At 33.3% G+C, this 26,618-nt stretch overlaps 3 protein-coding genes across 7 annotated transcripts; 1 reads left to right on the top strand and 2 right to left on the bottom strand.

Moving 5' to 3' along the window:
* The first annotated feature begins 2,433 nt into the window (after positions 1–2,433).
* LOC120089182 (protein CHAPERONE-LIKE PROTEIN OF POR1, chloroplastic-like) lies at positions 2,434–6,944 on the top strand. Of its 4 annotated transcripts, none has more exons than XM_090305635.1 (5): positions 2,434–2,641; positions 3,422–3,830; positions 4,922–5,270; positions 6,066–6,164; positions 6,602–6,944. In XM_090305635.1, the coding sequence occupies exons 2-5, from the start codon at positions 3,495–3,497 to the stop codon at positions 6,613–6,615; spliced, it is 798 nt and encodes a 265-aa protein (XP_090161761.1). In that variant the 5' UTR covers positions 2,434–2,641; positions 3,422–3,494; the 3' UTR covers positions 6,616–6,944. The 4 variants fall into 4 exon arrangements, with proteins under 4 accessions (XP_090161761.1, XP_090161760.1, XP_090161759.1 ...); XM_090305634.1 differs by having other exon boundaries at positions 6,523–6,944; XM_090305633.1 differs by having other exon boundaries at positions 6,514–6,944.
* Positions 6,945–7,172: 228 nt separating this feature from the next.
* LOC120089180 (protein ALTERED PHOSPHATE STARVATION RESPONSE 1-like) lies at positions 7,173–14,478 on the bottom strand. Of its 2 annotated transcripts, XM_039046593.2 has the most exons (5): positions 14,343–14,478; positions 9,850–10,805; positions 9,286–9,509; positions 8,443–8,666; positions 7,264–8,349 (listed from the first exon to the last, which is right to left on the bottom strand). In XM_039046593.2, the coding sequence occupies exons 2-5, from the start codon at positions 10,733–10,735 to the stop codon at positions 7,506–7,508; spliced, it is 2,178 nt and encodes a 725-aa protein (XP_038902521.1). In that variant the 5' UTR covers positions 10,736–10,805; positions 14,343–14,478; the 3' UTR covers positions 7,264–7,505. The 2 variants fall into 2 exon arrangements, with proteins under 2 accessions (XP_038902520.1, XP_038902521.1); XM_039046592.2 differs by lacking the exon at positions 14,343–14,478 and having other exon boundaries at positions 7,173–8,349; positions 9,850–11,313.
* Positions 14,471–18,335, bottom strand: LOC120089181 (putative protein phosphatase 2C 60). Its single transcript, XM_039046595.2, has 5 exons — positions 17,917–18,335; positions 17,019–17,376; positions 16,160–16,527; positions 15,824–16,060; positions 14,471–15,172 (listed from the first exon to the last, which is right to left on the bottom strand). Exons 2-5 carry the CDS (start codon positions 17,335–17,337, stop codon positions 14,903–14,905), a joined length of 1,194 nt encoding a protein of 397 aa, XP_038902523.2. The 5' UTR covers positions 17,338–17,376; positions 17,917–18,335; the 3' UTR covers positions 14,471–14,902.
* Positions 18,336–26,618: the final 8,283 nt, after the last annotated feature.

Below are 26,618 nucleotides of genomic sequence, written 5' to 3'. Positions count from 1 at the left end.
GGTCATCCTGGTGAAATGTAAGTCTCTACTATTAACGATGTTATATAATGAGACTATTCATTTCATGGTCTGGTCTTATACAAACCCTTTTGCATAGAACACCCTCGCCCACATGTCTCCACATGAATGAACAAGATAAGATCATTTGTAGCACTTTACAACAATTGTAACATCTACAAAGCGGGTCGTATTTGTAGTGTCACTAGGATAAGGTATCTAGCCTTATCCATCTACTACAGACCATTTAGGTTATCATTTAAACATGATACATTTGTATGTCTCTACATACATGTTTAAGCTACAGAAGATAACTTTGGATGTTAGTTTATTGGTTTTGTGGGTTAGTGCTAATAAATGTCGAATAAAATATCTCATATTTTATTAAATAAATAAATAGCTTGTACATTACAATTACAAATAATAGGACCCACGAGATTTAGGACATCAACCCAATAATCTCCCATTTTTCCTAAAGCTAGTGGGGTATACATCATAAAAGTCACACTAACATAAAAGTACACAAAACAGTAAACTAGGGCATAATACACGTCCAGTACAAAATCTCCTGCTTGCCCTAGACTAAATGTGGCTTATTCTAGTAGACTTATACTCTGTAGGTGACTTTCAAACATCTTAGTCGTAAGGGCCTTTGTAAATGGATCAGCAACATTGTGCTCCGAAGCTATCTGCATGACTTCGGAGTAGAAGCAACGTTCCTTTGATGATAATCTCCCGATGAGATGATACTTCTGCTCTATGTGCTTCCCGCGCTTGTGATTCATAAGCTTTTGGGAACCAGCCATAACACCATTATTATCACAATAAAGGGTTATAGGCCTAGACATGTCTGGAACCACTTCCAGATCAGTCAGAAACTTCCTGATCTATGCAACTTCCTTAGCAACTTCACAAGCCGCTACGTACTCAACCTCCATAGTGGAGTTAGCGATGCACTCCTCCTTGGTGCTCCTCTGGACTATTGCCCTTCGTTAAAAGTGAATACTTATCCTGATGTGGATTTCATAGAATCCTTATTAGTCTAGAAATCAGAGCCATGTATCTTGTAAGGATTAAATCTCTATAACCACACACGAGCTCGTAGTCCCTCGTTCTCCGTAGATACTTGAGGATATTCTTAATGGTGTTCCAGTGATCATATCTTGGATTAGACTGATATCTACTGACTATCCCCACTGCATAGTAAATGTCAGATCTAGTACATAACATACATCAGGCTACCAACAACCGATGCATAGGGGATCCGTCTTATTTCTTCAACCTCTTGAGGTGTCTTAGGACATTGTTCCTTAGACAAAATAAATCCATGTCTGAAAGGGTGTAAACTCCTCTTGAAGTTTTGCATTGAAAACTTGACAAACATCTTGTCAATATACGATGCCTGAGAAATGGTTAGTGTTTTATTCTTTAAATCTCTAAAGATTTAAATGCCCAGAACAAACTTCGCCTCTCCCAAATCTTTCATTTGGAATTGGGTCACTAGCCAATTCTTAATTTCAGTTAGCATACCTACTGTTGGGTTTTATGCCCTATTGGGGGTTTTATGCCCTAAAACTAGTAGATAGTAAATGTTATTAATTGACTGTCATCAATAAAGAGTTATAGATGTTAAATCAATAAATGTTATTGTTTGTATAGTTGTCTATTTTGTCTAAATAACCCTAAATTCAATAAACTAACATCCAAGGCTGCCTTATGAGTCTTAAATAACCCTAAATTCAATAAACTAACATCCAAGGCTGCCTTATGAGTCTTAAACTCTATGTGGAGACATACAAGGATTAATGTTCAAGATACAATCTAAATGGTCTATAGTATGGGGATTGAAGGAACCTGTGAAGGTCCTGAGTGGAAACGTGGATCGTCTCAATTTTTGGTTTTTCACATAACGCAAAATTACAGAATACTAATTATGCAAAATCACAAAATTACAACATGCTTAATAAATGAGAAAAAGAAAATTAGGGTTTGAAAATGCAACTATAGGTCTATGGTGGTTTGCTCTATAGTTAATTGAATATTAATTATTAAACTCGAATAATTAAAGCTTATAATGTGTAGGTCCATTAGATCCCTTACAAGCTCACAACGGATTGACAAGGTCCAAAGTTTCGGAATAAAGAAATAATTTGAATTGTTCTAGAACTTAGGGAAACATATATTAAATGTATATGATATGATTAATACAGAATATAATATTTGTAAAAAGAGGGAAATATGCATTTGAATATGATTAAAATCTTTATCTAATTAAATATGAGATATTTAATGATGATTTAACTAATTGAATATTAATCAATCAGATAATAATTAACTAATTAATTAATTAATACGGCCCCTTAATGAGGGGGATTAAGGAGGTGGGAACTTAATCTCTCTCTCGTTAAAAACACATGGAAGAGTTTTGTATAGGTCATTGTAACAATTATCTCTCTCTTTCCATCAATTCTACTTAAAAATTTGGTCCTCTGTAATTTCTTCTCCTTCTCATTTCTCTAACCTTTTTATAAGAACATTCCCACCGGTGGGTTCTTGCCGAGAGTCATAGATAAAAGAAGACTTCTTGGAGGTGATTTGAAGTAGACAGTGTTGTTGGAAATTATTGAAAAAAGTGTCTTCAAAGGTAAGTATCCTTTTCACTAATCTTCAAAACAAAAGCGAAAAAATACTTCTGTTGAGGACTCGATCCTATCAATTGATATCAGAGTCAATTTTATTTTGTTCAAGACTAATTTGTGACTATTAGATCTTTCACATTGTTCAAAATCAATCTAGAGTCATCGGACTTGTTTGATGGCCTAAGTTTTTTTGGGCTATAGATAGGTGAGTCAAAGTGTGAGATAAAATAAAGAGATTTTTTTTTTTTTTACCGAGTTTGTTCTTCAAGGAAGAAAGTTTGTAACTACTATTTTATATGATGTTTTTTTAAAAGAATAATATCATCATATATGATTTTTATCCCATGTATTTAGGATTTTCTACTTAAAATCACGATGTTATTCTTTAGGATTATTCTTCTCAATCTATCGTAGATACGATTTGGACCCAATTCAATCTCAATAATTTCAAGACAAATAGCACTTAATACTTATCTATATTTGGTTAATAATTTGTCATTACTCCTAATTCTACTTAGCAAAGGAGTGACAATCTTCATCCAAAATGAAATTGTCCGTTCCCAACAAGCCCCGTCAAACATAAACTCTTGTCTACACAATTTTCCATTTCAAAATGACAATTTTACGCTAATAGCGGATCTGGACCGTACATCGCCAAAGCCGAAGGATCTCTTGAAAGATCAATGGCCAAGATGAGACAATAAAAAGAGCTCATCAGAGCTTAATCTAAGAACGAGTGACCATAATATTCCTCAATTTTTAATTAATCAATTATGGAGTTTCAGCGGTTAAATTCGCAAGCACGCTACAGCATCAACGAAGGCCAGCCTCACGCTTCTACAGAAAATCAATTCATCAATGGCAGCCACCCTCTCCGTCCGGCCCAACCCCCCTGCCGCCGGTTCACCGTTTCCTAGGCCGCCCTTCCGACGATCCGGCTCAACATTTCCCGGTAGAACAACTTCCTGGAGTGGCGGTGCCGCTGGTGCCCTCCCTCCACGTCGCGCATTTACAAGGACGCTGCTGCTGCCGGTTCAGGCGAGCTCGCGAGCTGACGACTCGGCGCCATCTGAAATGTCTCTTGAGAACGCGCTTAAGCTTCTTGGAGTTTCCGAAGGAGCTTCCTTCGATGAAATACTCCGTGCCAAGAATTCCATTCTTGCTACTTGCAGTGACGACAAGACGATTGCACAGGTCGTTTATTGATCGTATTTTTTAGTGCTGATTTTTTCTTGATTTTGAAAATTTTATTATGCGTTTGATGTTAATTTGGTCGTTTTGTGACTCAATTTTGATATTTCTGTACTGTTTCTTACCTTCGATGAGTGGAACCTAATAGGCGAGTATCAGTATGTTGTACAATAGGTTCGCTTAAAGTTTTACTTAATTTAACTATCGTGTATTATAATGAACGCCATGTAAAGTATTGAAATTGAAATAATCTGAGCTTTCTCCCCCAGTGTATTTTATATGGTATGGATAATTCATAACAGCATTGTGTAATACCGTTATTTCAGTTACGATGAAATTCGAAATTGTTACGAGTATTATTACGGCTTCTAATGATAATAAAATGGTCATAGAGCATTCTCCACATGATCTCCCCACTTTCCAACGCTTTCGCCTTTTTACATAATCTGACATGTAGAAGAGAAGTAGAATACACATCTGCAACACCCACTGCCAAATGTCCAACATATCCATTTTCTACACATTGGTTTCTACTGTTTGTTACTTATATACCCTTTTTTTCCGTGCTTTAGCCATCTTTCTCACGTTCAAATATGTTTATATTTGGTTTCTCTTGCCTGCTGTTCTACCATGTTTGTCATTTATCACTTCTATGGCACAAGGTATTGTATTGTTCATTCCATTTTGCTGTTTTGTTAATAATGTATTGGTAAGAAGAGTTGGTTGTTATTTGGAGAAAAATCCTTTGCCTGGATGTGGATGCTAAAAGTAGAATATCAGGTATCATACACGTTTAATGAATGGCCAGAGCAAATAGTTACATCCATGTTACGAGCTCTCCAGTTCCCTGGGCGAATGTTTGATTGTCTTGAAGCTTCTAATATTGACAGATTTTGTGTTTTTAAAAAAAGATTTAATGTGTTCTGTTTTACATTGTATTTGGAAGGTTTTCTAACTGATGCACTGATGGTATCTATTGATTTCATCCCATAAGTCATTACATATTTTCTGTTATAAGTATTGTTGCTCCTTTATAGCCCATATGGTAGGAAACCCTTAAAATTTTCCTTGTTGCTGTGCTTTGCTTGTTTCAGGTTGAAGCTGCATATGACATACTGCTTATGCAGAGCTTAACTCGGCGTCGAGCCGGGAAAGTTGAGAACAGTCGGATCCGATATGCTGATGTTAAGCCGATAAACTCTCCTAATGTGGGTTCATCGCCTCAGTGGCTGCGGAATATACCTATTTCTGTTGAAACACCATCTACTGGTGACTTGGGCATACAAGCTGGTGTATACGGGGCATTAGCAGTCTTGACTTATGTAAATGGAGCTTCTTCATCTTCTTCACTGCCGTATGCAGGTGCTGATGTTCCTGGACTGATCTTGGCTGGTAGTTTTGGAGCTTCCCTGTACTTCATGACTAAGAAGAACGTAAAATTAGGTAAGGAGTTTGATGAAGAAGGTTTATGATGTATTTGTTTACAGGTATTGGAAGAGTTTGATTCTCATGAACTAGAGAATTCTGCATAGCAATTCATCATGTTTAATGTTTTAGAGCAGTCCAGAAATCGGCTGAAGAACCATATTACACAGCTATGGAGAATATTGCCAACAAAAATCATGGATAAAAAGAAGTGAATGTATCTTGATTAGTTTTTTTAGATAGAATGTAACTTGATTAGTTTTAATCAGAATTTGAAAGATGAGAGGTTCTTTTAGCTTTATTGCTCTTTGTTGAGTAAACATATTTCTATCGATTGACTTATTGGTTCCGTGTTTGTTTATCAGTGTAACCTTTTGAACAACCAACCAATTAGTTTTCTTGTGGGGGTGTGTGTGGTGTTATGGGATATTTGGAGGGGGAGGAACGATAGAGTATTTTGAGGTAGGAATAGGGACCCTAGTGAGATTTTGTCCTTCGTATTTCATGTATCCCTCTGGGTTTTGGTTTCGAAGCTTTTCTATAACTATTCGTTTGATAACATTTTACTTAGTTGGAACCCCTTCCTTTAGTAGGGGTGTTCTTGTGGGCTTCTTTTCTTTTCTTTCTTTTTTCTTTTTTTTTTTTCTTTTTTGTTTTTTAATTATTAATTTTTATTTTTTTAATGCCCTTGTAAGTTTAAAACATTGAAAGCTCTCTTAAAATTAAAACAATGTTAATCAGAATTTGACAAGTTGATACAATTCTTATTCTTAAAAGAACATATTTGATGTCAATTTTTTTTCCTCATTGCAGGAAAGGCAACGGTAATAACGCTAGGTGGCCTTGTGGCTGGTGCAGTAGTGGGGTCTGCAGTTGAGAGTTGGTTGCAGGTTGACATTGTTCCTTTCCTTGGTATACACTCCCCTGCTACTGTAGTAAGCGAATTTGTACTTTTATCCCAATTGTTGGTCTCTTTATACCTTAGATAGAGTTAATAGAATCTTGTAGTTGCCCCTTCATTGCAAAAGTTGTAATTATTCAATTGCTCTATCCCATGTTAGTTCTGTAAGATTATGTGCTTTTGGATGCACGAAAGCTCAATAGATTGTTGGGAACGACTTGTGTTTATAGTGAAGAACGTAATAATTATCATATATTCTCCATACTGAATGTGAGTGTTCACAGTGCTTTTTATCCATCCATGTCCATTTGTCACTGTTTCTTTTTATATTTTTCATTTGCAAATATTCACATGTTTTAGGTTTTATAGGCTTGACATGTCATTACTATAAGAAGCCCATGGTGTCAGCCTGATTTGGTCCAATATGGAGTTCGTTGATTTCAAACAGGAACTAAAAAATGAAGTATGACCGAAGATCGTGCAATTCGTTCATGCTATTCCGGCTGTTCTTCCATTGCAATCACATGGGATATTGGTTTGGACTGTTTTAGAGTAGATATTTTGTTGCATTTTCTCATAAAAGCTAGTTGGTAAGAATGGTCCACTCCCCAAATGCCTTCATATAGTCCGTTGAAAGACAAGTGTCAGGTGGCGACCATTGGCTAATGGCTTATTGAGATCCTTCAGCTCTTTATGTAATGCAGGACGGCTTCTCGAGATAGTTCATTTCTCTCAGCTTGCAGGGCATTACAGAGAGGGGATTATAATGAAAGAGAAATTTTAAGCTTTAACAACCACGTGAATATCTTTTGTTTTTTTTTGCTAGTTTCAGACTGTTTTCACGTGCCCCACACCACAATAATGGAATCAAAACGCATATATGAAGACAAAGCTTTGCAACTGCCATTGATGGTGCATCGAGTTTCAGAACTGCAAGCAAACATCACCAGATTGAACGACAACACACTGCTGTGAGTGTGCTTTCTACATTTGTCCAGAGGGATTTGTTGGAAACTGAGAAGGTTAAAATGGAGCTGTCGACCATTAAATTTAGGTCTCAAGCTTCTTTGTTTTTCTGATACATTGAAGCTACTTACAATAATTGCCCACTTAAAATCCAAATCTACATTTATTGGGCTTCTTGCCAATAATGTAGAGAAAAAAGGCAATAAATTGACCATCTGCAAACAAAATTGTGGGCATGAAAAGCCTGTAAGAAAAATCTCAACAATTTTCTAGGAGATGCTAGAATAAAAATACAAATCACAAACCAATGTCTCAGCGAGCTGCTTCGACAAAATATAATTTACAGAACTCCAAGAAAACCGACCACGTTCTGGTTTAATCCTTCATTATCTGCTAACATTTTCTTCAGGTTGGGAGGAGCCCTCGATATAGTTTATATTTTCAGATTTATCAGTGTTCTCACTGAAATTCACGAGGTGGTCGTACATCTTTTGGGAAGCCTTGGAGAATTCTGATAAGGATTCGAAAACAGCTGAAAACCCTGATTGGATTCCATTTAATGTAATCCTTTGTGCTTCTTGAATGCAGTTATTGTGTTTTTCCTTCTCCAATTCAAGCTTCTTCCTAAACATGTCTAGCTGATCTTTCTTTTCTGTTAAGTACTCATTCTGATTTTCGACTTCCAACTCTGACTTTGTCTCGGTAAAGTTGAACTCGAAGAACTTGTTCTCTGTTTTCTGGAATGACAGGATCCTTCGGTCGAGTTCCTTTCCGAGACTTTCAACTCTTCTCTTTTGGTGCTGCTCCTCCATCTGTTTATCTGATAGAGCTTTCATATCCTTTGCAAAGCTTTTCAATGCAAAGGCTACTGGTTTATCAGGTAACTTTTCCATGGAAGATAGCCAATCATGGCAGATTGAAAGCAATGGAGGTCCATGCAGCCCATAAGGGATGGTCGATGTTCGACCCCGAGAATAGAACTCAACCTCAGGCACTACAAACTTGGTCAGCCATCCATGGAGAGCTTCAACATAAGCCTTTTGTGATTCAACATATTTTGAAAAACACGAACGCCAATTCTGAAGCTCAGCCCCAAGCTGAAGAGTAGCAAGACGATGAGATTCGTTACAGAACTTCAGATAGGAATGGCAGGAATAAGTCTTCACTTCAAGGATAATCTTTTTCTGGGTTTCATGAACTTCCAACATGATTTTCCATGTTCTTGTTAAGCTGCAAAACAATTTGGGAAGAAAATCAAGTGACAAACTCACAATATTACCTACATTATTTTCATAAAAAATACAGGTATCTTGCACTTTTTACCCTTTTAAGAGCTCAACGATCTGAGGTTGTAGTTCGTCATCTCTTAGTTTCTCAATTCTTGTTGAGATCGATTCAGCACTCCGAATGGCAACCAAGATCCTGGCATATAAATCCTTTACTGCAACTCGAGTTTTATCGGTAGTAACTCCATTCTCCCCTTTAATGTCCTGGTTTCTTAGTCGTGAACACCTTTTCTCGTACAGTTTGCGCATGCTGTCCCCAGCCTGGGTATAAGAATAAGAACAAAAACCATATCACATTAGGAAGAGTCACAAAGTTACAGTCGATAATTTACCAACACTTGATGAAAAATCCAAAATGCAAAACAATGTAAATTTCGATCTTGTAATCTTCTGTGCAACATTTCTAAATTCAAGAAGAGCTATAATGAAGCAGCAAGCTATCAAGTCTAGAAAGATCAAAGCTTTATTCTGTTTACATCGCTATAATGAGTTGCAGCAACCGACACGAAAGAACAACTAATCTGGCTCCGTTATCCCTTCTCGAGTAACTAAAGTGGCTTAAGATTATGAAGTGCTGTAAATAACTCAAAGAAAACAATAAGGTTAAGGATAAAGAAAGCTAAGATCTCAAAACAATTAAAGAGGTAGCCAAAAGAAAATGTTATTGCAAGCTAATAGTCATGTGAAAGAACAAAAATGTGCAGACAACATAAGACAATCAACACGAACTTCAAATTTGGCTGGACAAACAAGAGTCTCAATAAGATAAAATGTAAAGTAGAAAATGATGTGTTATTATTGTCTGTCCTGGTATACTATGATGTTCTTCCTGTCATAGTGATCTTTCAAGAAAAGAAACAGTTTGAGGATCCTAGTTCACCTTGACTTCTTCATAGAGTTTCTTCTCCCAAGCATATAATCGTCCAAGAGTTGATGAATGGCTTCCTGAATCCATTACGTCATAATCATCGAACAGCTCATTCTTAAACTCTGTCCATGCCGAAGAACCTTTCGAACTCGATGCTACTAGACTCTTACATGACGAAGGCTTGCCCGAAGCAGACCGGTGCCAAGTTATTGCTTGGATGAGTTTTGTCGAGTTCTCTGCAGTAAAATGAGCTTGTTTAATTCAATAACAAAGAGAGATATGATTAACTTTAAGCCATGAATGTCTGTATTTACTACTGCAAATATAAGACAAACTCACATTACTGAAGAGCACAACCCTCATTTCCAATGAATTTAAACCTCTAGAAACAAAATTTCACATAGCTTAAGATGTAATGAACATTCATATAAGGTTTAACAATTCCCATCATTAGATACAAAATTCAAATTCTATAATCTACGAGGAAACAAAGTTTTCACAAGTTTAAACAACTCATGCATGTTTGGTCTCGAGAGCTCAATGAATGAAGCAAATGAAGATATATGAATGGCCCACCTTTTATTTCTTCTAAACCAGATTGAAGCTGAATTTTGTTAGCCTCCAACATCCTAGAAACATCAATTCCAGAATCATAAGCCCTAATGAAATAATCCTCAACATCTTGCAATGCTTCCAAAAGTTCCCTTCCTTCAACTGGTGTATCAATGACATTTAGCCCTTTCTGCTTCATTTGACCTTCATCTTCCTTCTCTCCAACTTTAACCATTTCAACTCCATTCCTCTGCTCTTTAAAAGCTCCAACATCTTCCTCCTCAACAACAGCCACAACTCTTTGGTTTTGCTCTTCTTTCTCTACCTCGGCCTCTTCCAGCTCTGGAATGCCTTCTTCCTCCCTCACCATCCTGAGCTCCTCCTCGCGATATTCGCCGACGACATCGGTCCTCATTGTGTCAAATGGATTGAAGAAATCCCATCCAAATTCCCTTTGAGGGGATGGCATTGGGGGTGGCATTTGCATGTAGAGATATGGAGGGACTTGTTCAATCCTCTCCTCTTCTACTGATTCTTCTTCTCTTTCTTCAATGGAGGATTCTGTAGAGGTTGAAGAAGAAGAAACACATGAAGGGCAGGTGGCTATGGTTTCATGAGTGGAATCAGAAGGCATTTGCTGAAGAAACATTGGATTGGTTATAACTTTTTCTGAAGGAGGAGAAGGAGAACATGGAGGAGGGAATGTAATGAGGAAAGGAGAAGGAGAAGAATGGCGAGCTACAAAGAGTTTAATGGCAGCTGAAACAGCATATAAAGCTTGACAATATTTACAATGTGCTTCTGCAAGAGCATACCTTCTCTCAACAGCTAACTTTAAATGGCGTTTTCTTTCTCTACAAATGGAAACTACTTCTTCTTCTTCCTCTAACTTTGAGGCAACACAACCCATTTCTTTGTTGGCCAAAGCTATAAAGCAGCAGCAGAAGCAGCTTCTTCTTCTTCTTCCTTTAATCAAATGGCTGAAATTGAAAAAGATGGTTTATTTTTTATCCCCCCCTTCTTGTATTATTCTTTAGTGATAAAAAGGAAGGTGAGTTTTTGCTGTTAAAAGAAGAAGATGTTTGTTTGTTTGTTTGTTGTTCACCTGGGTTCAGAAAAATAAAGTGTAAAAATGCGGCCTTTTGAGAAAAATAACACCGACCCATTTCATCTTCTTGCAAGTAAAATGGTGGGATTGCTTCAAAAAAAGAACTTTTCAAAGAGGCAATATCCTCTCCAATTAAAAACCTCTGTTCCTTCTTCTACCAAAAGAAAAACAGAACAAAAGAAAAAAAAAAAACTCTTCTTTAGTAGTTTTTTTAGAAACGTGAAGGATTTGCAAGAAAACCCTTGTGTTTTTGGGCTAAGAAACGAAGAACAAAGGGGAGAGAGAGAGAGAGAGGAAGAAAAAACATAGGCAAGGGAAGAAGGTAGGGGCTCGAGAAAGAGAGAAGGGACTGTTCTGCAAAACTTTGTACTCCATTAATTGGCGTGTTAATGTTAAACAGTTTGAAATAGGTAAAAGTTCAGAACTTGTTTAAACTGGTTTTTACATTACATATCAGTAACTTTTCTGGTTTACTTTATTTCTTTCCAATATCTCAGCATTAATTAATGGGTCGAAACTGTTTACTTCTCTCTAGAAAGATGAGTCAAACTTGGTAAAAAGTGACCAAAAACACTGTGAGAGAGAGAGAGAGAGATTTTTGTTGTTTTGTATGTGGTGGTAATGTTGTTTTTTTGTTGTGTTTGGAAGGTTGAAATTAAATAAAAAAAGGTATAATTGTGTTCTTTTTGGCAATTTAAACAATATATATTACAGAGTAAGCTTAGGTTTAGGGTTTGGAGAATCCAGAAAGCCACAACTGTCACTGTCTTTTTAGCTCAAGAGACAATCTCTTGTCTCCTTGGAGAAGAATGCTCTGCTTTTCTCCCTCTGTTTTTTCCCCTTTTAAGTTTAATTGTTGGATGAATAATCTACAGTTCTGATTTCTCATGTTTGTGTTAATTTGATGTCTATATTTTTTAAATGACTTCCAATATTCGTAATTATTCGAGTCAACTTAATTGTATCTCGACTAATATTACGGGACAATCCAAGTGGCTTTACAATATTTGAATATCAAGGGAATTTGTAGAATACTGAATTGTAGGTTAGTGACTATTATGAATTGAATTCATTCTCTCTTAACCCTTTATCGAGTTCATGCCTTTTATTTACTACTAGGTTATTCCATGACGGTCCTAATCTCTCTTTTTATACCATTGTACGTTAAGTAGTAAACAAGGTACATCAACTTTTAAGTACCGATGTTAATAATATTAAGGAAAAATATCAATTTATACTCCAAAATTTTAAGAGTCGTATTAATTTAAGTCATGAACTAATAATTCTATCCATTTAAATTCTGAACATTTATAAATGTATCAATTTACATTCTCTACTAAATAAACATCGTATGAGATTTGTAATTTTATCGATTAAATCCTTAAACTTTCACAAGTGAATCAATTCAAACTCTCAATTAAGATTTCATTTAAAAATTATTTATGTATCACATCTAATCGTTCATTTTATTAATCCAACATCTGAAAAAATCTACATGTGTGTAAGAATTGAACTCATGAATCATTTTTAAATGTAATCTTGATAAAAGTCTAAATTGATTTGCTTATAACATTTCAAAAATTTAATCGAAACGGTTTTTTATATAGCACGATATTTTTCAAGTTAAGTCTAAAGGAATGTGCTAATTAATACACGTAAAAAAGTTCGAGATTTGATTTAAGATAATTATTAGTTCACGATTCAAATTGATACAACTCCAAAATTTAGGACTATAAATTGAAAATTTCTTAATATTGATATATTATAATCAAAACTGAAAGTTGACATAATTTGAATTTTTTACTCTTCAATGACTAAACATATAGATTTTTTTTATAAAAAAAATCGATAGCATTATATTATAAAGAAAAGTTCATAGACAATAAATTAGATAAAAACTTGGTAAGATCTCTACTTTTAGTTGTTTGTTCCCTAACGTCTATTTACTTAGTCCCTAAGCTCTTATCACATAGCTTGCAATAATTTGTTTAAAGTCTCAATAAATAAATAATAATAATAATAATAAAAAAGTAAAATACAATTTTGATATTCAAAAGTGACCCAATGTACCAATAAAAATTATGGCTAGATTCGTTAAAAGGTCTCCAATTTCTTAGATTTTTATGAACTTAGATCCTTAATCTTTTAAAATTTACAAATTTACCCACAATGTATTATAGTTTATCACCAGTCATTTTGTAGAAAAATATGTTGAAATTTGTTCATAAACCGTAAAGTTGATGTCATTAAATTATTATTCTTTTAACATATATATTACATGAGCATGTAATTTATAATAAAAAAAAAACAAAACAGAATTTTATTGATAAGCAGAGCAAGATTTTATTGATAGCAAATTGAGTTTTATGTAATATCCGAGTGGCATATTGACGTATTTTTTTCGGTGATTACAACATTTGTAGAAAATGAGTATTTGAATGTTCAACCTTGAAAGTGACATATTCACATGTCTAAATATTAGAATAAAACAGCAATGGAAGACGTAAACTTTTTGTTAACAAATTTTGACCATCTTTTTTAATGTAATGACTTAATTGAAATTTTATAATACATTACAAATAAAATTGAGGTGAATTTCAAAAGATTTGAGACTAAATTGAAAATGGACTAAAAGATTAACCACCCTCTTTTCTTTTAGGGTTATTCTCACTATCTATCTGCGATATACCACGATAGATTATTATCTATGTCAAGACATAGATAGTAGTCTATCGTGATCTATTACAATATATCATAGATAGATTATAATATTTTATTATTAGTTGTAAATATTTTCAACCGTTTTTTTTATTTAAAATAATTTCCCTTTGTTTTAACATTCCTCCATCCAATCCAAAATGAACAACTAAAAGAAAGAGCACACAAACCTATCCCACCCCAACTTTAGAGAGATGAGAGGGTTGTGAGGGCAGTGAGAAATGTGCCATTTTACTTGGGGATGTAAATAGAAATGATAATTAAAACAAGACAAGCATTCACTGCTATTCTTTACCCTACTTTCTTACATAGGGACCTTCAATTTTTCTGTCTGGATTATTGTGTTTTATGCCCTCACTCACTGACACTCTGACTTACTCAGATTAAAGCTTCCCCCCTTCATTCTCTCTCCCCCTACATACCATAACCATACTATATTCCCATTTCTTCTTTTCTCCACTCCTCATCTAATCCATCCCATAACTCCACCAGAAGGAACATTTTTCTCCTTTTTTTTTTTCCTATTTTTATGAGATCACTCACCTGATCCTACAACTTAGAGTTAAGAACAATTTCTTTAACATATGGATTCTTTTGTGAAAGATGTGATTTGATCTTTAGTTTCCAACTTAAAATACACAACTATATCATAAGGACCTAATCTGCAAAGATAAGAGGAGAGAGAAAATACCTTCAAAAGACGTATTTGACCCATAACATCGATGTTCGTCATGTCTTGTAAGTAGATGTTATCTGTATTCATCTGTTGAGTTTCAGAAACTACAAGAAACCGGGAGAAAGGGAGAAAATGGAGGGAAATAACAATCAATCATTGAAGTGGTTTCATAAATAAGCAAGTGCAGATGTAATAACAGATTAGGCAGTTCGGCATGAATTGACACAGATCAAAACAAGCAAAACTGAATTTCCATAGTCATCATACATACAATTTACATGAGCTAAGCAGTGAGCAAAATGGGTAAAGAGAAAAAAATAATGGGAAGGATATGAAATATGCCAAGGAATTAGCTACAATTACAGGCAACTTGAAGCTGTCTACTTCAGTTGCTTTGGTTTTGGACAGAAAGCTGAAGCTTCTTCTTTTTTTTTTTTTTTCCCCCTTTTTGAGTTAACAGTTACAGTGTATAGTAAAAGGATTGATGCCTTGCTCCACTTTATCTCTGTTGGAAGCTACCTGGTATTCACATATGAGAACAATACAACAGACAAACATGAGATGATACAGCCGAATCAGGCCATGCCAGTGTCTGATGGTGTGGTGCAAGGGGCCAATGAGTTTGGACGTAAGTTAACTCCACCCCCTCGCACAGATAGGCTTGCACATTTTGTAGAGCTAGCTCGGCTCACAAGGTTTGAGTCGAGAAACACAACAATCACTGTGATGTCATCGTGGAAATGTCGCCGTACGCCACGGTCAATCTTCTTCAAATCGGAGTACCTCATTTCTCTCTTCTTTGCTGCTTCTTGTAGTGCTGCTTTCACCAGCCTCCTTGCACTTCCCTGCAATTAGATTATTCAAATGAAAGTTGAGTTTTTTTAACATCTTTCCTTTTGGTAACTCCTTTTCTAACACACTAGCTTAGTGTTTTTCATATGACTTCCGCCAACCTCCCTCTCTTAGAAAAAATATTCATTTTACAACTTTCAAAAATGAAATATATGCATCATATAAGCCAACACAAAAAGGTAAACGCAAAAGAATCTACAATCATTGTAGCAGGTTGCTCTTTTCAATCAACCAGAACAAGATGTAACATCAGGTTTATGAGAAGACTTGACCTAAGCTACACTTTAAAACATGAGAGGTGATAATGAGAACAATTTTCAGATCGTTGATCTAATCTACTTAAGGTTGCTCAGATTATGTATAAAAAGACTTGCCCGTTTGTGGTTGAAGAAAGGCAGAAACAATTTTTTCAGCCATTGTCTTCAACACAGTTCTTTCAGCCAAATCAAACCACAATCCTTTTTATGTGGTGAAGAAACTACACCTAGTAACCTAAACCATGAAAATACATAATGTAAAAAATATAGGACATATCATGCGCCCATATTTCTTTTGTCCATTTTCTTTGCAATACAAAACTAGTTGATCAATCAAGAAAGAGATAGCATCTTCTTCTCTGATTTTAGCTGGGGGAGAAATCTTACATTACGTGGATGGTTTTGGACAATATCAACAGCTTCCTGATTGCTAAGGTGTTCCCAGAGCCCATCTGAAGCAAATATAATAAATTGATCCTGTGGCTGCAATTGGAGCACTGAGATAGATGGTTCGGCGCTCAGTATGGGCTTTTTGATAGGTTCACGAAGGCGGAACTTAGCATAAAGAGGCTCTCGGTTGAACTCGGCTCTCTTTAAATAGACATCACCAATAGATCGAGAAACCTAAGAAAGAAAGTTGTTTGACATGGTTAAAAACATAATTCAGCCACATGAAAAGACAAACTATGAGCACAATCAATATTAATGCATCAAATAACTTACCTGTATAAGGCCCTTCACGCGCCATACATTATGCTTCAAGACTACAATATGAGGATCATCGGGATGCAGAGCACGGAGCTCCTGCCTCACAGACTCTATAGATGCATTATGCTCAGCCGACAACTGAACGGACAAAACTTCCCCCGTTGCCTTTACAACTCTCCCTAGAACAGCTCGTGAATCACCAAGGTTAGCGATGTAAAGGGTTCCACCACAAATTACACCAACAAGGCAGCAAGATCCAACAGCTGCAATTTGTGGCCTCATTGACCATTGTTTTGAAACTTGAGCAATGACCCCCTCTTCGGTAGCTTGAAATGCCTTTCGTATGACATCCACTGACATGGATTGTTGCTCTGAAGTAAACCCTAAAAATTAGGAAACAAATCATGAGGAGTCTGGAGCAAATCCTAGTTCCCAAGTTTTATGGACAATTACAAGCAAGCCTGAATTATGAAATAACGGATACTATACAAAATTACAGCTCATGTGTCACATGCTTTTAAATTATTGACAAAGCCTTCAATACGGAAGAAGTGAAAAAGGAAAAGAATATTCAAATCTTAACCTCTAAACGTAAACCTAGATCAAGCCAGCCCAACTGATTAATCCAACTTATACGAGATGGGAATCTGCTTTTTGGAAAACTATAAACAGGTGAAAGCACTATGAGCATAGTATTCTTCAGTTTTTCAAACTAAAACCCACCTGTATTGAATCTGAATTTCACCTTTCATCCCTTTCTAGATGCACAATCCACTTGCAAACCAACTCCCATCAACTTGAGTAATCAAGCATATGGGAAATAAATTACTGAACAAACAGGATATGGAAGATCAAAAAATTTTCAGTGCCTTACTTTTAAGATGCTGGAAAAGGTGATCATTTACATAACGAGACGTCTCGGGCCCTCCATGCCCATCATATACACCAACAAAGGTACCATATGGCCCGGCCTCGTGCAAGCTCAAATTGCCTGACTCCATCTGGCTTTGATCCTCAAGTAAATTGTTAGCCTGAACTACAGCCATTGAAAACTCACCATTGGCATGCTGCCCACTGTCTTTGTACCATAGGAGACCATCCTGTCGACCACCAGCATCGGAACCCTTGTGCACATGTCGATCCGACCTCGGTCGAAAACAAGCTCTCAAAAAGTTCATCAACTCTGAGAACATCCCTCATCTCACCCAAACAACCCTCCAAAATATCCGCATCTGAATATAAGGAACAGGCAATTTAGACTCAATGATTTCAATTTCTTCTGCTATGCTGATGTTTAAAATCACAAACTCATACACGCTACAAAAACAACCAATAAGATTAAGAACAGCAAAAACATAGATAGATGAATATGGATTTTGTCAATCAAACGATAGAGCCATCGCAAATAGGCAGAGCATACAGTTAATTTCAATTGGGAAAATCTGAAACCGGTTCTGTTTCCTGTTTAAAACAAAACTCATGTAGAATAGAGCCGCTAACAGTGGAAAAAGTCAGACGGGGGGGTGAAGAATTAAGAGGTCAAAGGCGATTTTTCTTCAACAATTCCTTAGTCAGCCTTATATCCATCCACAGAAGTCTACGTCTTCACATTGAAACACAAGACTTAAGCCCATCACAGATTCCAAGGGAAGAAAAACAAGATAAAATTTGAAAAATTCAACATGCTCATCAACAAATTCAACAAACCCATATGGAAAAAACTGAAAAGAAAGTGGACCCAGATGAAGAAAAAAACGAAAAAGAGGGCTTACAGCAGTTAACACTTGAATGGAAGCTCCCATAAATGAACAGAGACTGAAGAAGAGAGACAAGATGAAGATCTCGCAAGATGTAGAAGATCAAGATCAAGTGGGTCTGAAAGTATTAGATCTGTGGATCCATCAAAATTAGAGAAGAAACAGAAGTGGGTTTGTGGGTTTGCTTTGGATTAAGAGATATGTGTGATGAAGTTTGCTGTTGAAGAAGAGAGAGTGGAAAATTGAAAGGAAAAAGGGTCGATGGAAAAAGGAAGAATAAACGAAGTGAAAACCCCAATTTCTTTCTTTGTCTTTCTTTTTCTCTCTCCCTCTGTGAAAGGCAGACAAGCCCCATAAAAGACCAACAATGGAGAGCTTGAAGCCAGCAAAGCAGAGGTCCAGCAATGGGGTCCACGCCACTATGCTACACACAGAAACAGAGAGTCAAAGAAAGTTAATAATAATAATACATTTTCATCCAATTTAAAATTATAACCTAAACATCCGTATTACACAAAAACAAAAAAAAAATCCATTTAGCGAATGAAAATTTCTAACACCTTGAAACAATTTTTTTTTCTAAAAAAAAACCTTTTAAGAAAATAAAATAAAATATCTATCTAAAATAGCGGACTTAGTTCAACGATAATTGATATGATCTCATTTCTTAAAGATTGATTCGATCTTCATTCATGCAATTGTTGTACAAAAAAGAAAAGTCGATTACTTACTCTCTTTTTTTCTTTGTTTTTTCAAAAAAGAAAACTGTTAGTTGTAAGTTGTCAATTCTATTTTGTAAAAATCTATTTTTTCTACTCTCAATTTTGTAACAATTTAATCTCTTAATTTTGTCAACTGACATAAAATTTATATGATCAACTTTGAGATTAGAAATTTAATTTCTCTCACATGTTATATAAAAAAATGTATGTAATACGAGCATTCTATCATAAACACTCAACAAAGGAGATATATTGAGAGAACAATGTAGAAGAGGGGTCATCTTATGCTTTCCATTAATTAATGTTGTGGAGTTACTTGATGTGCTACTATCATAGTATAAGAGATCGGCATCCACTAACTGAATTTTCTATGACAAAATATGGAAAGGGGAGAGGGAAGCAATACAATAGCAAACTTTTTGCCAACTACTACATAACTCGTCGTTATAAATGGCAATGAAGTGAATAATACTCGATGATGTTTGGGGATAGATATAGACCAATCGTGTTACAGATCTTGATCTTGTACTTTCATCTCTAGTCTTTAGCTATCGTTTATAGTAATAAAAAGGCCCTTATGCCCCGCATGCTTAACTAAAATGTCAAACGAAAAGTTGTAACTAACAAAGTAGAGTACTCGTATCTAGTTCATATAAGTTAAATTGTAAAACAATAGTCTTATATGCTCTAGAAATGGTAAGAATTTAGTTGTATTTTTTAATTCGTAACAATATAATCCATATCATAAAAAATCTCATCAAAATTAAGTATTAATTTTTGTTATGTACAACTTAGTTTTTGTAGTTTATAAATATATTTAGTTTCTAATCAATTTCTTGATTTACAAATCACATTAAATATTAACAATATGTTTTTCTAATAGGACTTAATTGTTAAATATAAAGATTAAACTATTATGTACGAAAGTTTATAGAACATAACTCAACTGACATAGAAGTTTCGGGAATGATTAATCAAATTATAAGTTAAGAGGTATAATTGTAATAAAATAAAAAATTAAAGAGTAATTGATCAATTAAAAATTTAAGAAGGTAATCATAACAAACTTCATAGTTCGAGAGTGGTGTGTGTGCAATTTTTCCATAAATATAATACTCTTTTAAACCTAATCTAAAGAATTTAAAAGGATTATTTTCTAAAATTAAAACAAGGGACACGGTAGAATTCGTATATTTGACCAAAAGTAAAGTGAATCCAATCTTTTTTACTGTGAAAGGGTAAATTTTGGCGTGCTAAGTTTTTATTTATATAAATTTTTTTATTCTAAGATGATAAAAGAAAAAAGGGGAATATAAATTTTTGGTTTCTAAGTTTCTTTCTCTAGTTTTTATTTGGTCAATGAGTTCAAAATCTCACATTTTTAATCGTTTTGAGTTTAATTTCAATTTAATTTGTAGATTTTCATAACGTTATAAGTTTACCGTTGGGATTTGAGTTTTATTTCAGATTGGTCCCTAAGTTTCAAAGTTTACATTTTTAATATTAATTTTTCACTAAATATTCACTTTTGTCTCTAGTGTTAATGTCTATTAAATAATTTAAATTAATTAAAAAATTTATAGAATTGTTTTCAAATATAGAAAAATAGGTCAACTTATTTACAAATATAACAAAATGTCACTGTTTGATAGACACTAATAGATCACTGAAATTAGATTGTGATATTTTGCTATATTTTAAAATATTTTCAGTAGTTTTTTCATTTAAAATAATTACAAAAAAATATATAATTAATTACTTTTCTCTATTTTTTCATCATTTTTAAAATTTTTATTTCATAATTATTTTAAATTGATTAATAGACATTGACATCAAATACTAAAAATGAGTATTTAGTGAAAAATCGAGATTAAAATTGTAAATATTGAAACTCTAGTGACCAAATTAAAGCAAAACTTAAATCTCATGACAAAATTATAACATTTTAAAACTTAAAAACTAATGAAATCAAAATTAAGAACTAAAAGTATAGTATTTTAAAATTTAGACATCAAATAAAACTAAATTAAAAATTTAATGAAAAAAAAAAGTAATTGTTTCCAAAGGAAATATAAAGAATATTAAAATAGGGGGACAACTTATTTCCGCCCTTGCAAAAAATATGCAAATTTAGCAATAGTTTCTCAATTCGTAAATGTTAGCAAAAAATTTTAATATATTTTTATTACTCTAAGTTTACCTTCATTTATGAATCAACATGTATATCTATTTGATATGCATGTTGATTTAAAATATATCATTCATATAATTGATATACCATGATTTTTAATTATATTGTGATTGATGTTGTTTATCCAATTATGGTGAATATTGTTTTAACTTTTTCTTTCGTTTTAATATGAAGTTTTCATTTAATTAGTTTTATTTCAATAATTATTTTTATGTTCTGTCATTAATTGTCCTATGATTTTGAATTTTTGATATGATATCGATGATATATCTTAATTGCATTAATTATATCAATTAATATATTAAATATAAAGTATATCAATTAATTTGTTTTATTTTTAAAATTTTGATATGGTTTCAATGGTATATGAGTTTTTTTTTTTTTTTTTTCCTCTGAGAAAAGGTATATGAATTACATTTAATTTGGTATATAGGTTGTATAAGGAATATATTTCACATATCAATTTACAAACTTAAAAATATTTATTTATTTATTTATTCTTGCAACTTTGTCTTAAAATTTTAAAGGTATTTTTCAAACATGCAACCATAAAACGGTTGAAAAATAAAAGAATAGTACTAAGGAAGGCTCAATTTAGCCCACACAATAAACTCTATATTAATATATAGTCATTAAATAAAGTGATGAAGAAATGTCTAGACATAGCATTAAAATGTTGAAACCTATATGTTAGGCTTTCAATTAAACAATAATTATGTTATTTCACTCTCTATTGTGAATTGACTTCTAATTTAATTTTTAATTTCTAAACAAGCAACGGTCATATGTAATTGCTAAAGACATATTCCAACTAAAATATCAAAGTAACACATATATATAGTCTTCATTTTACCTATTTTTATTTGAAAAATTCTTCAACGTTACGGTTACAATTGTTTTTAGTACAAAAATTGAGGGATGGAATATCAAATCTCACTAACGTTAAATAATCGAATATATGTCAATTACCGTTGAACTAATGTAGCTATCATTTTTTAGCTTATATTTTTATTTGCATGTTTCATTGTTTGGGTTTTAACCAACTATGTCCCATCAAATATGTATTATTGTCTATAAAAAAGTTTGAGATTCATCGAGTAACATTCAATTATTTATTTATGATAAATACTATTTTCGTCTTTAGTTTATTTTGGTCTTATATATATATATATATTTTTTTTTTATTCGTAAGAGAAAATTTCTTTAAAATCCACAACATTTTAGATACACAATAAATCCTCTTCAAGAATAGAGGAAATCCCATAGGAAAAATCAAGAGCCAAAAAAAAAAAAAAATTCAATTTTTTTCGTATAATTTAAACTTGTCTCCATAGTTTTAAATGTCTATTTTAGACTATGCTTTTAAAAAATGATCATGTTAGTCTATTCTTAAAAAAAAAAAAATTAGAGTCGATAAATATTTTAAAAGTATAAAAATCTAAATAAAAAAGTTGAAAGTAGAAGCTAAAATGGTATTTAAACCCTTATTTATTTATTTATTTTTCTGCCCTTTTTCAAATTTATTAATTATATAGGATACTTATTTCAAATTTTTTAATGTCTGTCACATCAAATAATAAAGCTTCAAGCCTATTGAAAAATTTGCGCGAATTTATATTTTATTTTGAAAAAAAAGTATAGAAATATAAGTTAGCTTGTAAAAACAATCAATATTTTCTTAGAATTAAAAGTAATTAATATATATATAAATCTTTGATGCAAGTAAAATAAATGGTACCACCAACTAATTCAATAGTATATATATATATATATATATATACACACACACACTATTTTAGTTATCACCGTCTTTTTGTTATATAAATCAACTTTCTTTTATTATGCTATTTCATGTATATATCTAGTAAAGTAAATTATATTTTCTTTAACGCCATAACAAATCAATATACAATGTAATTAATATCATATACTTTCAAACAGCAATTTTTTTTTAAAAAAAAATTATAAATCACATAACTAAATCACAATATTCGTGGACAACCATGAAGGGAAATAATTATTCCAAAAAATAACATTCTCTTTCAAAATAGAGAAAGATAAAGAGACGCAACAAGAAATGGAATTAGAAGCCTTCTGTATAAGAGCATGAACAAAAAAATTACAAACTCTTATACCGTGAATAAAAGAGAAAACATCGAGCGACTAAATCCATGTGAAAAAAAAACCTCATTACTTATACATGGATAAATAAAAAAAATATTCGAGAAAATTACGTGAAAAACTTTAAACATGAGAAAAATCACATGCTACCAAAAAGAAAAATCAACCATGTAAAAAATAATTACAAAAGCACTTCTTCAAGGTTTTTGTACCACTCACATTATTTTTTCCACTCTTAACAAGAGAATACAAAATGAAATTTAACTAAAGTTAGCACACCAAAGCTTACGTGTTTCTAATTAGGATGATTTGAAATCAAGTCATAGGTTCTTTTCATATTTTGCTTGAAGTCTATCATCTTTTTTTTTTTAACTTTTTCGATGTAGGACAATTACTCTTCTAATATTTTGCCAAAATTCAACAATCTCAAATCTTTTTCAAAAGAGAGGAAGACGAAGACTAAGAAACAAAATCAATAATTTTTTCTGGCATAATGACTATTTTTTTTTAGAGGTAAAATTGCAAAAAACCACCCCTAAAGTATATAATGGTAGTTATAATTACACTCCGAAACTTTTAATTTAAAAAATTGAGCTTTCAAATTTATATAAGTGTTAAAATTTGACTTTCAAACTTACAATACTTGTAGAAATTGGACTCCAAAATGATAAAAATTTATTTGATGGTTCAATTTTTATCATTTGAAATTGATCTTTTTATAGGACACTCAATTTTTAATTATTGTCTATTAGGTATCTAAAAAAACATTACATTTTTTAAAGTTCAAGATCAAATGACACAAACTTGAAATTTTAAGAACATTTAAAGTACCTTTTAACATTTAGAGGCAAACAAACGGATAAGTCTCATTTATGACACTATTTAACTCTAAACACCTAAGTTATTGGATTGTTTTGGCATATTCTTAGTTTAAATTGAGAAAGAATCTTGTGAAATTAGAAATATGTATGTGCATGTCAAATATCCTTGATCCATAATTTTTGGATTTTTTCCTTATAATTTCCATGTTTTTTTTTTTTTGGGTAGGATATTGGTGCAATAGATTCAGCCTAATTTTCTATGATTTTAAGTTCCAAAAAGATCTTGAAGAAAGCCTAGCTTGGTGGCAATAAATAGGGCATGAGGTCCTTTTCTTCTCCATTCACGTTGAAGTTTTTCTTATTTTATTTTTTCACACTTTTTACCAAAAGTTATTTTTGTTGTCATCTTATTCAATCCACTTTTTTTTTTTTGGATAGATTTAGGGTGTTTAGACCCAACACCGCTTGATAAGATTAAGTTGGGTTGATCGAGAAAAGATCGCTATGAGTTTCTTCTCAATTTAGACTAGATTATAATTCAAGTTGTATTTCAAGTATTCTTGCATTTTCTCCATCTATCTTACGATTTTCTTTAATCCATAACTTTCCTTTGATTTCTAGTTTGTACTTTAGTTACCGTTAAATAATACATGTTCTTCATTGATATTCTTGTCTCCTTGTTGCATTTCTTTAATATGTTTTTCTTTGTATTTATTACTTTCTCTTATTTCATTATTAGCCAAACTCCCTCTTTAGAATTTAAGTATGTAAATACCCTATGGATTAGAGAATAAGTCCTTCATGCACAAAAAGTAACTTTGCTCATTCCCATGTCATGGTATGCTTTTATTGAGTTTATTTCATTATTAGTATAGATTGATCACCTAGATTGGTATACAAAAGTTGAGTTTAATACTTGTGAACAATCTATTTCTCCAAGATGTATTTCACAGAGAAAATGTGTGAGGTATAAATACAGTATCAAGGGACTAAAAATAGACCTTAGAAAGACTCTTCCAATCCTAAAAACTCTCTAACTACATGGACTAAGTATATACATTACTACCCTCCCTCAAACTCAAGGTGGTAAAGTAGGAATCAACTCGAGTTTGTTAAGCAGTGGGAGGAAGCGTCTGGGGGACAAAGCTTTAGTAAAAATATTGGTAGGTTGCTCGATAGTAAAAACAGCTCATAAAAGAAGAGTTTTACTCTAAAGGTGATGTCGAACAAAATAACAGTCATTCTCGATAAGCTTGGTACGCTCATGAAAAACATCATTGTGAGCAATTTGGATGGCACTACGATTGTAACAGTGAAGGATAGTGGAAGCCAGTTGAGGAACTCTCGTATCAGCAAGAAACCAATGGAGCCATAATAACTCCAACGTAGCATCAGCCAGGGCGCGATATTCAGACTCTGTACTAGAACGAGAGATAACACTCTGTTTCTTACTCCGCTAAGAAATAAGAGAGTCACCGAGATAGAAACAGTTACCTGAGGTAGAACGCCAGTCAGTAGAATCACAACCTAATCAGCATCAGTGTAGCCAAATAAGACTAGGGATGACTACGATGAGAACGGAAGACCATGTCTCAAAGCCTCCTTGGCATGACGAAGAATACGAAGAACAACAGTAAAATGAATGGTTTGAGTGGCAACCATGAACTGACTTATAATGTGAACAACATATTCAATGTCAGGATGAGTTATTGTTAGATAAATAAGACTACCAACAAGTTGACAGTAGAGACTGACATCTTTGAGGGAAATGTCATCAAACAGAGTCAGGAGAACATTAGGGTTGAGTGGTGTTGAGGCTGTAGCAGAGTCAGTAATCCCAGAGCACACCAATAAATCCGAAACATATTTTTCTTGAGACAATGAGTAACTAGCAAAGCTCATTGATACTTCAAGACCAAGAAAATAACTATGGACCCCAAATTTTCATCTCAAAGTGCTCACGAAGGTAGTGTTGCAGATAAAAAATGGCCCGAGGATCATCCCCAACAATAATCATATCATCAACATACAGAAGATGAAGAACAACAATATGATTCGTCTAACATGTAAAAAGTGACATGACATGAGAGCTAGACGTAAATCCAAGTTGAAAAATGGTGGATTTACGTCCCATTCTAGTTTTATATGTGATCAATTTTTTGACTTAATTCACTCTGACATTTGGGGTCCTGCTCTTACTTCTACTGTCACTAGATATCACTATTTTGTTATATCTATTGATGATTACTCTCGATTTACCTAGATATATTTTCTTAAACATTGGTTTGCCTTGTCTCAAATATATATTGATTTTGCTAATATGGTTTACACTCAGTTCTCTCGTCCAATCAAAGCTCTTCATACAGATAACACCTTGAAGTATAAGGACTCCAGTTTTCTTTCTTTTCTCACCCAGCAAGGCACTCTTGTTCAGCGCTCTTGTCCCTGTACCTTTCAACAGAATGGGCGAGCGAAACGTAAACATCGCCACATTCTGGATTCTATTTGGGCTCATATTCTATCTGCTTCTTGTCGTGCAAAATTTTGGGGAGAGGTCACCCTTACTTCTATTTACACAATCCATCGTCTTCCTTCATTTATCCTTCACAATGTTTCTCCGTTTGAACGTTTATATAGTACTCCTTTTGATTACTCTAATCTCAAGGTCTTTGGTTGTGCATATTTTGTTCTTCTCCATCCACATGAATATACAAAATTAGAATCGCATGCGTGTCTTTGTGTTGGGAATGATGTCCTAAATCTTCTCGTAATCTCATAGTTTGTAAACTTTGTATAAACATATTATTGTTAATAAAATAAGTGTTATTTTATAAGCATATACTAAATCCAATAAACTAATAT

Source organism: Benincasa hispida, chromosome 10 (assembly GCF_027475165.1).
Source record: "Benincasa hispida cultivar pf3 chromosome 10, pf3_genome.v1.1, whole genome shotgun sequence".
NCBI classification, from domain to species: domain Eukaryota; kingdom Viridiplantae; phylum Streptophyta; class Magnoliopsida; order Cucurbitales; family Cucurbitaceae; genus Benincasa; species Benincasa hispida.
The sequence above is the reverse complement of the archived record's forward strand: the minus strand, read 5'-3'. Positions and strand labels throughout refer to the sequence as shown.

What these genes read in the sequence shown, in the direction of transcription:
- LOC120089181 (XM_039046595.2), bottom strand. Translation starts at nt 17,337, where the DNA reads ATGTTCTCAGAGTTGATGAACTTTTTGAGAGCTTGTTTTCGACCGAGG. An exon ending in GCGTGAAGGGCCTTATACAG is followed by an intron (nt 16,061 to 16,159) that starts GTAAGTTATTTG and finishes TTTCTTTCTTAG; the next exon opens with GTTTCTCGATCTATTGGTGA. An exon ending in TCCAAAACCATCCACGTAAT is followed by an intron (nt 15,173 to 15,823) that starts GTAAGATTTCTC and finishes ATCTAATTGCAG; the next exon opens with GGAAGTGCAAGGAGGCTGGT.
- LOC120089180 (XM_039046593.2), bottom strand. Translation starts at nt 10,735, where the DNA reads ATGGGTTGTGTTGCCTCAAAGTTAGAGGAAGAAGAAGAAGTAGTTTCC. An exon ending in TGGTTTAGAAGAAATAAAAG is followed by an intron (nt 9,510 to 9,849) that starts GTGGGCCATTCA and finishes ATTTTACTGCAG; the next exon opens with AGAACTCGACAAAACTCATC. An exon ending in AACTCTATGAAGAAGTCAAG is followed by an intron (nt 8,667 to 9,285) that starts GTGAACTAGGAT and finishes TCTTATACCCAG; the next exon opens with GCTGGGGACAGCATGCGCAA.
- LOC120089182 (XM_039046596.2), top strand. Translation starts at nt 3,495, where the DNA reads ATGGCAGCCACCCTCTCCGTCCGGCCCAACCCCCCTGCCGCCGGTTCA. An exon ending in ACGACAAGACGATTGCACAG is followed by an intron (nt 3,831 to 4,921) that starts GTCGTTTATTGA and finishes TGCTTGTTTCAG; the next exon opens with GTTGAAGCTGCATATGACAT. An exon ending in TAAGAAGAACGTAAAATTAG is followed by an intron (nt 5,271 to 6,065) that starts GTAAGGAGTTTG and finishes TCCTCATTGCAG; the next exon opens with GAAAGGCAACGGTAATAACG.